This window comes from Drosophila montana, unplaced genomic scaffold (assembly GCF_035044405.1).
Source record: "Drosophila montana isolate Dmon_TW-CO22-7 unplaced genomic scaffold, ASM3504440v1 contig_893_1, whole genome shotgun sequence".
NCBI classification, from domain to species: Eukaryota; Metazoa; Arthropoda; class Insecta; order Diptera; family Drosophilidae; genus Drosophila; species Drosophila montana.
The window spans coordinates 174,703-186,586 of record NW_026999179.1 but is presented as its reverse complement, the minus strand read 5'-3'; the positions used below and the strand labels follow the sequence as shown (position 1 = coordinate 186,586).

General features: G+C 46.8%; 1 protein-coding gene across 1 annotated transcript; it reads left to right on the top strand.

The window, feature by feature from the left end:
* The first annotated feature begins 1,276 nt into the window (after nt 1–1,276).
* On the top strand, nt 1,277–1,969 carry LOC135440151 (uncharacterized protein K02A2.6-like). Its single transcript, XM_064699183.1, has one exon. The coding sequence runs from the start codon at nt 1,277–1,279 to the stop codon at nt 1,967–1,969; it is 693 nt and encodes a 230-aa protein (XP_064555253.1).
* Nucleotides 1,970–11,884: the final 9,915 nt, after the last annotated feature.

The window sequence follows — 11,884 nt, the reverse complement described above, 5'->3', positions numbered from 1 at the left end:
ATTTAAAGATAGACCATACCTGTTATCGCCAGCGATGTAGAAATTAACGGATGATGAAGTGAACAAAATGTTGAGTTTGGTGGTTATAGAAGAGTGTAACAGCCCATGGAGTAACCGCACAACTGTAGTGCGAATACCGGGTAAAACCCGTTTTTGCCTAGATGAACGCAAGATCAACAATTTGACGGTAAAATATGCGTATCCACTACCCTGTATAGAAGGCATCCTATCTAGGATATACCAGGCCTACAACATCTCAAGTGTGGATCTGAAGTTCGCTTATTGTCGCTTATTGTCTAGTCGAACTAGACGACAAGAGCAAGCCCTTTACCACATTTACCGTACCAGGTAGGCCCTTATACCAGTTTCGGGTCATGCCATTTTGTCTATGCAATGCAGCCCAACGTCTAGTTTGTCTGATGGACAAGGTGATTCCCAACGAGCTAAGGTCCAACGTCTTTGTGTATTTGGACAATGTACTAGGTATTTTCTATGATTTTCAGACGCACTTGAGATATCTGCGACAAGTGGGTAAATGCTTAAGGGAAGCGAACCTCTCAATCGGGCTGCACAAATCCAAATTTTGCTTCAAGGCATTAAAATACCTAGGACTCATTATTAGCGGTGGCACGCTTCGCATGGACCCCGAACGGGTTTTAGCTATTAAACGGAAGTTCGCTCTTTTTTGGGTACGGCAGGTTGGTACCGGCGCTTTATGCGAGATTTCGCGACCATGGCCGCACCACTGACCGAAATGTTAAAAATAATATAGCGGAAAGTTTATATTGAGTGACGAGGCAACAGAAGCCGTTGACCAGTTGAAGACCGCCTTGACCACGGCCCATTCATTGTATAGTGCGATGCGTCTCGGGTTGGCGTGGGAGCGGTGTTATTGTCAAGAACGACCTTCTTTTCGGCCAAGTTGAACAAACACCAACGGGACTATTCCGTCACTGAAATGAGTGCTTAGGGGATGCCTTTACTTGCATCACTGACCATGCCAGCTTAAACTGGCTGATGTCTATTAAGGACCTAAGCGGGAGACTAGCTCGTTAGTCATTGCAGTTGCAAGACTATGACTTTACCATTGTGGCAGTGGCAGTGAAAATGTGGTAGCCGACTTTATCGCGCAGTGGGCAAGTTTCCAGAAGGTCTTCTCGAATTTGAGACCCCCAAGTTCGAGTCAGCGGAATACCAAGCGTTGCTCGAACAGTTACGTTCGAATCAGGACAAACTGCAAGACCTGAAGGTTGAGGGTGGTTTGCTTATTTAGCGCATGGATCTCATCCACTTAGAAGGTGAGTTAGAAGGCACCGAGTGTAAGTTGTGGGTGCAAAGCTCTTTGACAGCTGGCTTAATTGAGACGGCTCATATAGATGAGACGGCTGGTCATGGGGGTGTCGTCAAAACACTGGAGACCTTGCGTCGGCAGTTTACCGGCATGACTAGTCAAGTAAGGGATTGGTTTAGGCAGTGCGTGACATGCAAGGAAACCAAGGCACCGAACTTCCGCATGCAAGTGGGTCTAGGACAAGAGGTATTGACCGAGCGACCATTCCAAAAACTGTATATCGACTTTCTGGGGAAGTACCCACGTTCGAAGCAAGGGCACGCTTGGATCTTTGTTGTAGTCAACCATTTTTCAAAATTTACTTTCTTAAAAGCGATGCGAGAGACTACGGCTGTTAGCGTGGTGAACTTTTTATTAAGCGAGGTTTTCTATATGTTTGGAGTATACGATGTCATTCACTCTGACAACGGACGACAGCTCATATCAGGTACGTTCCAAAGCATGATCTCAGCTTTCGGCACCTCGCATATGCGCACTGCAGTCTGCAGTCGTACCTTAATGTCGGCGATCCAGGCGTATCTAGAGCAAGATCACCGCGAGTGGGACCTTTACCTTCCAGAAATAGAAGTATCCATACGCAATGCCATACACACAGCGACAGGGGTGACCCCATCATGAGATTTCTCATTTGCACCCAGCAGACAAACTACACCTGATTATACAGCTATTCCAAAGCCAGCTATACCAGGCTTACGAAAGAAGTCATCGGCAGTATAACCCTCGGGACCGAGTGTTCCAGGCGGAACCCGGCCAAGAAGTCTACCGACGCAATTTTGTACTGAGCGATTTTGGGAAAGCTTTTAACGTCAAATTTACAAGGAAGTTCCTAAAGGCCCGAGTAGTGCGACAACTCGTACTTGCTGGAAGATTTGCAAGGAAAGTCCCTAGGCGTGTTTCATGCCAAAGATATACGAGTATAGAACAAGGTCGTGGTGTGCCTCATGTTGGGCGCGGCTCAGCTTAAGGAAAGGGGTTTGGCCTACGTTGAGCGTTCTTATTAGCCGGCTGGGCAAACAAATATAGAAAATGCGCTCGCTGATTAATTGTAAACATGTCGTCCGTTTGTTTACAACAATCTGCATGGTGGTTGCGTTTTTTATTATCGGCCACGCAGATAGCGTTTTGTCGTATGAGTGGAGTATCGGGGGTGGAACCGGGCATACAGTGGCGCCCAATTAATTGTAAATTGGCAACGCCCGGCTTGCGATCCACTGAGATGAGAGGGGTAACGCAATTGAGCGATTATGATTGGGCAACCGATTCGCTCATAGGTTAGGAGGAGAGCGGATCGGGTGCTCTTGTTAATGCCCTTGGCCTACAACTGGGCCGTTGACCCTAAAGTGCAGCTGTGCAGATGGGCAGCAACGGTGCCCGCCTCAATTGCTCAGCGGTTAGTGGCAGGCATGGTGTGCGCGAGCGCACCTTTGAAAAATAACTTTTCGAGAATATATAAAGTATCTTTGTTATTCCGAGAGAAATAGAACTGGCATTTTTTTATTATTTGTGCCGAGTAAAACTTATAAAAATCGTCGGCCCTGAATAAAAAGAAAAACTTTATGTCGTGCGCCAAAAAACTATATTCGTTCATTTAATACTCAGCCCAGCCCCAAAAGATCCGTGGCTGGACGAAGATAACCAAATAAAAATAGTGGTATTGGATGCACGTTCGGCATTCTAGAGTCGACAGCTGGATGCAACTGCGGCACGCTCTCTTAGACAGGTTCCGGGGCTATCAGACGGAGCATGATGTAATGCAGGAGCTACTACAACGAGAGCAACAGACCAGTGAAAGGGTGCATGACTACATCCACCACATACGTCAGCTCGCCGCGCGATTCCAGAAGCCGCTGAGAGACCGCGAACTGGTGAAAAATATAAAGCGTGAATTGAAGGAGAGCCGGCAAAATACACATATGCTATGGATGTACTCACAGTGGATGAGCTGTGCCAAGAGTGCATAGAAGTGGAGAGGCACATTGGTCGCAGTAGCCGGACCGGGTATGTGCAGAAGTCGCGTTATTCGCAAGGACCAAAACCGACAGTTCACGAGGTTGAAGTACCACCACATCGTGCGGAAACGCCGCCTGGAGAACTGAAGGAGGCCTTCGTGCGAGGCAGGACATCATCCCGGCTAGTGTGCTGGTACTGCAGGCAGTTTGACCATGTCTTTAGAGGCCGCCTGTCCAGAGAGCGGAAATATTTTGCTATAGATGCGGAAAGCCGGACACATTCTGCTCACAGTGCGAAACTGTCCGGGAAACCTCAGAGGGAGCGCGATGATGGCGGGACAGACACGTTAGGGAACGGCGACCGCGGAAAAATAGACGCGGAACACCTACCAAAGCCAATAGTAGTTGAAAAGGATATGAATAGGGGAAGCATATTAAGGGGCTTACCATATGAAGAACGTGTTCGGGCATACATGTCAAATAGAAATAGAATTTTTGGTAAGCGACAGCTGGATGGGATGACGCTGGCCACCCGAAGAGTGGTGAAGGCTCATGCGCGCTTCCGCAGAGGCAGGATTACGAGACGCCAGGTCATTGAAGCTGTGAGTCGGGAGGATATCATAGACCCGCGCGTATTCGCCGAAGTGGAGGTCGCTGGTATCAAAATGAGAGGGTTGTTAGACACAGGAGCCTCCGTCAGCCTGCTGGAAAAAGGAAGTAGAGAGTTGGTCGAGGAATTAGGGGTTACGGTGCAACCTTACGTTTCAGTATTCACAACCGCTGGAGGAGAGGATAAATCAATTATAGGTAGGGTAGAACTCCCAATCTCGTACAGGGAACAGCATAAAAAAAGAACTTGTTTTATCTGCCCCTACCTGAAACAGCGAGCTTATTTTGGGATTGATTTCTGGCGAGCATTTAACCTAGCCTCCGACATTTTGGGGCCCTAGAAGCTAATATCCACGGAACACCTTGGCCGTGTCGATGACGCACTATGCGGAAGAAGAGGAAAAAGTCGAAACTGAACCGGATTCATGGGAATTGTCTAGGGAAGAAAGGATAGAGTTGGCGGCGGTAAAGCGGGAGTTTTTGCCTTTTCAAAATAGCGGATTAGGAACAACAGACTTAGAGAAGCACACTATCGATTTAGTGGAAGCCCAACCATTTAAAGATAGATACCATACCTGTTATCGCCAGCGATGTAGAAATTAACGGATGATGAAGTGAACAAAATGTTGAGTTTGGTGGTTATAGAAGAGTGTAACAGCCCATGGAGTAACCGCACAACTGTAGTGCGAATACCGGGTAAAACCCGTTTTTGCCTAGATGAACGCAAGATCAACAATTTGACGGTAAATACGCGTATCCACTATGCTGTATAGATGGCATCCTATCTAGGATAGACCAGACCTACTACATCTCAAGTGTGGATCTAAAGTTCGCTTATTGTCGCTTATTGTCTAGTCGAACTAGACGACAAGAGCAAGCCCTTTACCACATTTACCGTGCCAGGTAGGCCCTTATACCAGTTTCGGGTCATGCCATTTCGTCTATGCAATGCAGCCGTTTAGTTTAGTTTAGTTTAGTTTGTCTGATGGACAAGGTGATTCCCAACGAGCTAAGGGAAACGAACCTGTCAATCGGGCCGCACAAATCCAAATTTTGCTTCAAGGCATTAAAATACATAGTATTCATTACCCCAAACGGGTTTTAGCTATTAAACGGAAGTTCGCTCTTTTTTGGGTACGGCAGGTTGGTACCGGCGCTTTATGCGAGATTTCGCGACCATGGCCGCACCACTGACCGAAATGTTAAAAATAATATAGCGGAAAGTTTATATTGAGTGACGAGGCAACAGAAGCCGTTGACCAGTTGAAGACCGCCTTGACCACGGCCCATTCATTGTATAGTGCGATGCGTCTCGGGTTGGCGTGGGAGCGGTGTTATTGTCAAGAACGACCTTCTTTTCGGCCAAGTTGAACAAACACCAACGGGACTATTCCGTCACTGAAATGAGTGCTTAGGGGATGCCTTTACTTGCATCACTGACCATGCCAGCTTAAACTGGCTGATGTCTATGAAGGACCTAAGCGGGAGACTAGCTCGTTAGTCATTGCAGTTGCAAGACTATGACTTTACCATTGTGGCAGTGGCAGTGAAAATGTGGTAGCCGACTTTATCGCGCAGTGAGCAAGTTTCCAGAAGGTCTTCTCGAATTTGAGACCCCCAAGTTCGAGTCAGCGGAATACCAAGCGTTGCTCGAACAGTTACGTTCGAATCAGGACAAACTGCAAGACCTGAAGGTTGAGGGTGGTTTGCTTATTAAGCGCATGGGGTTCATCCACTTAGAAGGTGAGTTAGACGGCACCGTGTGAAAGTTGTGGGTGCAAAGCTCTTTGACAGCTGGCTTAATTGAGACGGCTCATGTAGATGAGACGGCTGGTCATGGGGGTGTCGTCAAAACACTGGAGACCTTGCGTCGGCAGTTTACCGGCATGACTAGTCAAGTAAAGGATTGGGTTAGGCAGTGCGTGACATGCAAGGAAACCAAGGCACCGCACTTCCGCATGCAAGTGGGTCTAGGACAAGAGGTAGCGACCGAGCGACCATTCCGAAAACTGTATATCGGCTTTCTGGGGAAGTACCCACGTTCGAAGCAAGGGCACGCTTGGATCTTCGTGGTAGTCGACCATTTTTCAAAATTTACTTTCTTAAAAGCGATGCTAGAGGCTTGGGCTGTTAACGTGGTGGACATTTTGGTTAGCGAGTTTCCATAAGTTTCTATAAGTTTGGAGTACCCGAGGTCATTCACTTTGACAACGGACGACAGCTCATATCAGGTACGTTCCAAATATGATCTCAGCTTTCGACATCTCGCATATGCGCACTGCAGTCTACACGCCACAGAGCAATGCAAGCGAGCAAGTGAATCGTACCGTGTTGTCGGCGATCCGGGCGTATCTAGAGCAAGATCACCGCGAATGGGACCTTTACCTTCCAGAAATAGAAGTATCCATACGCAATGCCATACACACAGCGACAGGGGTGACCCCATTCTTTACCGTTTTCGAGCATCATATGTTCCTAAACGGGGCATGCTAAAAATTGGCTCGTAGGTTAAAGTCTTTGGGTGATCATGAGATTTCTCATTTTCACCCAGCAGACAAACTACACCTGATTATACAGCGATTCCAAAGCCAGCTATACCAGGCTTACGAAAGAAGTCATCGGCAGTACAACGCTCGAGCCCGAGTGTTCCAGGCGGAACCCGGCCAAGAAGTCTACCGACGCAATTTTGTACTGAGCGATTTCGGGACAGCTTTTACCGCCAAATTTACAAGAAAGTTCCTAAGTTCCTAGGCGTGTTTGCCTAGGCCAAAGATATACGGCCAAAGATATACGGGTATAGAAGAAGGTCGTGGTGTGCCTCACGTTGGGCGCGACTCAGCTTAAGGAAAGGGGTTTGGCCTACGTTGGGCGTTCTTATTAGCCGGCTGGGCAAACAAATATATAAAATGCGGACGCTGATTAATTGTAAACATGTCGTACGGTTGTTTACAACAATCTGCGTGGTGGTGTTGTATTTGATATAATTGGCAGCATCGCCAGTTTACCTAGTTGGTTGCGTTTTATATTATCGGCCACGCAGAAAGCTTTTTATCGTATGAGCGGAGTATCGGGGGTGGAACCGGGCATACAGCGGCGCCCAATTAATTTTAGAGTGGCAACGCCCGGCTTGCGATCCACTGAGATGAGAGGGGTAACGCAATTGAGCGATTATGAGTGGGCAACCGATTCGCTCATAGAGAGATTAGGAGGAGAGCGGATCGGGTGTTCTTGTTGATGCCCTTGGCCCACAACTGGGCCGTTGACCCTAACGTGAAGCTGTGCAGATGGGCAGCAACGGTGCCCGCCTCATATAAGTATGCGTGTGCCGAAATTCGGCACACATGATGTTGCTGCCCAAAGGTACAGCACGTAGAGTTCGATTTGATCAGCGGTTTTTTTTTTCAATTGGGCCGAGTTAAAATTATAACATAAGAAAATAACGCCCCGCCATATATAAAAAAAATATTTTTAAGTAAAATAAATCGAGCAGCGCCAAAAATGTAATTTTTTTTAAATTGTCGGGCCGTACAAAATCGTCCTCCCTGAATAAAAAGAAAATCTTTATGCCATGCGCCAAAATACTATATTCGCTCATTTAATACTCAGCCCAACCCCAAAAGATCCGTGGCTGGACAAAGATAACCAAATAAAAATAAAATGAAATATTGAGCGGCCGTGCCCGCGAGTGCACAATTCCAGCCAAAACCGACAGTTCACGAGGTTGAAGTACCACCACATCGTGCGGAAATGCCGCCTGGAGAACTGGAGGAGGCCTTCGTGCGAGGCAGGACATCATCCCTGCTATCATCCCGGCTAGTGTGCTGGTACTGCAGGCAGTTCGACCATGTCTTTAGAGACTGCCTGTCCAGAGAGCGGAAAATGTTGTGCTATAGATGCGCAAAGCCGGACACATTCTGCTCACAGTGCGATAGTTGTCCGGGAAACCCCAGAGGGAGCGCGATGATGGCGGGACAGACGCGTTAGGGAACGGCGACCGCGGAAAAACAGACGCGGAACACCTACCAAAGCCAATAGTAGTTGAAAAGGATATGAATAGGGGAAGCATATTAAGGGGCTTACCATATGAAGAACGTGTTCGGGCATACATGTCAAATAGAAATAGAATTTTTGGTATGCGACAGCTGGATGGGATGACGCTGGCCACCCGAAGAGTGGTGAAGGCTCATGCGCGCTTCCGCAGAGGCAGGATTACGAGGCGCCAGGTGATTGAAGCTGTGAGTCGGGAGGATATCATAGACCTGAGCGTATTCGCCGAAGTGGAGGTCGCTGGTATCAAAATGAGAGGGTTGTTAGACACAGGAGCCTCCGTCAGCCTGCTGGAAAAAGGAAGTAGAGAGTTGGTCGAGGAATTAGGGGTTACGGTGCAACCTTACGTTTCAGTAGTCACAACCGCTGAAGGAGAGGATAAATCAATTATAGGTAGGGTAGAACTCCCAATCTCGTACAGGGAACAGCATAAAAAAAGAACTTGTTTTATCTGCCCCTACCTGAAACAGCGAGCTTATTTTGGGATTGATTTCTGGCGAGCATTTAACCTAGCCTTCGACATTTTGGGCCCCTAGAAGCTTATCTCCACGGCACACCAAGGGGGAGAGCTCTTGGCCGTGTCGATGACGCACTATGCGGAAGAAGAGGAAAAAGTCGAAACCGGATTCATGGGCGTTGTCTAGGGAAGGAAGGATAGAGTTGGCGGCGGTAAAGCGGGAGTTTTTGTCTTTTGAACATAGCGGATTAGGAACGACAGACTTAGAGAAGCACACTATCGATTTAGTGGAAGGTGCCCAACAATTTAAAGATAGACCCTACCCCTCATCGCCAGCGATGTAGAAATTAGTGGATGATATAGTGAACAAAATATAGAAGAGTGTAACAGCCCATGGAGTAACCGCACAACTGTAGTGCGAATACCAAGTAAAAACCATTTTTGCCTAGATGAACGCAAGGTCAACAATTTGACGGTAAAATACGCGTATCCACTACCCTGTATAGAAGGCATAGACCAGACCTACTACATCTCAAGTGTGGATCTAAAGTTCGCTTATTGTCGCTTATTTTCTAGTCGAACCAGACGACAAAAGCAAGCCCTTTACCACTTTTACCGTACCAGGTAGGCCCTTATACCAGTATCGGGTCATGCCATTTCGTCTATGCAATGCAGCCCAACGTCTAGTTTGTCTGATGGACAAGGTGATTCCCAACGAGCTAAGGGAAACGAACTTGTCAATCGGGCTGCACAAATCCAAATTTTGCTTCAAGGCATTAAAATACCTAAGATTCATTATTAGCGGTGGCACGCTTCGCATGGACCCCGAACGGTTTGTAGCTATTAAACGGAAGTTCGCTCTTTTTTGAGTACGGCAGGTTGTTACCGGCGCTTTATGCGAGATTTCGCGACCATGGCCGCACCACTGACCGAAATGTAAAAAAAAAACAGCGGAAAGTTTGCATTGAGTGACAAGGCAACAGAAGCCGTTGAACAGTTGAAAACCGCCTTGACCACGGCCGCAGTGCTCGTGCACGCGGATTTCTCCAAGCTCTTCATTGTACAGTGCGATGCGTCTCGGGTTGGCGTGGGAGCGGTGTTGTTGTCAAGAACGAACTTCTTTTCGGCCAAGTTGAACAAACACCAACGGGACTATTCCGTCACTGAAAAGGAGTGCTTAGGGGATGCCTTTACTTGCATCACTGACCATGCCAGCTTAAACTGGCTGATGTCTATGAAGGACCTAAGCGGGAGACTAGCTCGTTGGTCATTGCAGTTGCAAGACTATGACTTTACCATTGTGGCAGTGGCAGTGAAAATGTGGTAGCCGACTTTTTCGCGCAGTGTAGAAGCAGTGAGCAAGGTTCCAGAAGGTCTTCTCGAATTTAGACCCCCGAGTTTGAGTCAGCGGAATACCAAGCGTTGCTGGAACAGTTACGTTCGAATCAGGACAAACTGCCAGGCCTGAAGGTTGAGGGGGATTTGCTCTTTAAGCGCATGGAACTCATCCACTTAGAAGGTGAGTACGAAGGCACCGTAAGTTGTGGGTGCAAAGCTCTTTGACTGGCTTAATTGAGACGGCTCAGATAGCCACGCAGATAGCTTTTTGTCGTATGAGCGGAGAATCGGGGGTGGAACCGGGCACACAGCGGCGCCCAATTAATTGTAGAGTGGCCACGCCCGGCTTGCGATCCACTGAGATGAGAGGTGTAGCGCAATTGAGCGATCATGATTCGATTCGATCCGATTCGCTCATAGAGAGATTAGGAGGAGAGCGGATCGGGTGTTCTTGTTGATGCCCTTGGCCTACAACTGGGCCGTTGACCCTAACGTGAAGCTGTGCAGATGGGCAGCAACGGTGCCCGCCTCATATATGTATGCGTGTGCCGAAATTCGGCGCCGATGATGTTGCTGCCCAAAGGTACAGTACAGAGAATTCGATTTGGTCAGCGGTTAGTGGCAGGCGTGGTGTGCGCAAGCGCACCTTTGAAAAATAACTTTTCCAGAAAATACAAAGTAGCTTTGTCATGCCGAGAGAAATAGAACTGACATTTTTTCTATGATTTGTGCCGAGTAAAACTTATAAAATTAAGTCACCCATAATAAAATAACGCCACGCCATATATCTCTATATATAAAACTGATTGTCCTGACTGACTGACTGACTGATTGGTGATCAACGCACAGTAAAACCGTAAGAGCTATGAAGCTGAAATTTTCACTATAGTTACCTTATGTGATGTAGGTGCACGTAAAGACGGGGTTTCGGGAAATTCCACCCGCAAGTGTGGAAAAATCGCGAAAAACGTTTGTATGTTACTTTTTTGTTTACCATCAAATCGGCCTCAAACTTATTTTCAAAGATCTTTGCTCAAATTCATTTGAGGCGTGTTCCACACTTTTAGGAAAATCCATTCTTCCTTGGTGGAAATGGAAGTCAAAGATTATGTGGGCGACGTTTCGCGCTCAAATTCATTTCCAGAGATCTATAAGAAAAATCATTTGAGACATGTTTCACACTTTTCGCAGAATTCAAACTTCTTCGGGGGGAATGCGATTTAAAGATTTTTTGGGCGAAGTTTTAAGTTATGTCCGATTTGCTTCAAACTTATTTTCAAAGCTCTACATAAGAACTTAATAAATACGTATTTCAGCGATTTGGGAAATTCCACCCGCAACAGTGGAAAATTGGCTGAAAACGGTTGTATGAAAGTTTTTTGTTTACTATCCGATCGGCTCCAAACTTATTTTCAAAGATCTTCGTTCAAATTCATTTGAGGGGTGTTTCACACTTTTAGAGAAATGGAGGTCAAAGATTTGGTGGATGACGTTTCGTGCTCAAATTCATTTCCAGAGATAAGTAAAATCATTTGAAACGTGTTTCACATTTTTCGCAAAATCTAAGCTCCTTCGGTGGAAAATGCATTTTAAAGATTTTGTTGGTGAATTTTAAGTTTTGTCCGATTTGCATAAAAGTTGTTTGATTCCCGTCCGATCAGTTTCAAAATCATTTTCAAAGCTGTGTGAAAACAACGGTTTTATAACATACATTAAATTGTCGGGCCGTACAAAATCGTCGGCCCTGAATAAAAAGAAAAACTTTATGTCGTGCGCCAAAAAACTATATTCGCTCATTTAATATTCAGCCCAGCCCCAAAAGATCCGTGGCTGGACAAAGATAACCAAATACACATAAAATAAAATAATGACCGGCCGAGCCCGCGAGTGGTATTTGATATTGGATGCACGTTCGGCATTCTAGGGTCGCAAGCTGGATGCAAATGCGGCACGCTCTCTTAGACAGGTTCCGGGGCTATCAGACGGAGCATGATGTAATGCAGGAGTTACTACAACGAGAGCAACAGACCAGTGAATGGGTGGACGACTACATCCACCACATAGGCCAGCTCGCCGCGGATTTCAGAAGCCGCTGAGAGACCGCGAACTGGTGAAAAATATAAAGCGTGAATT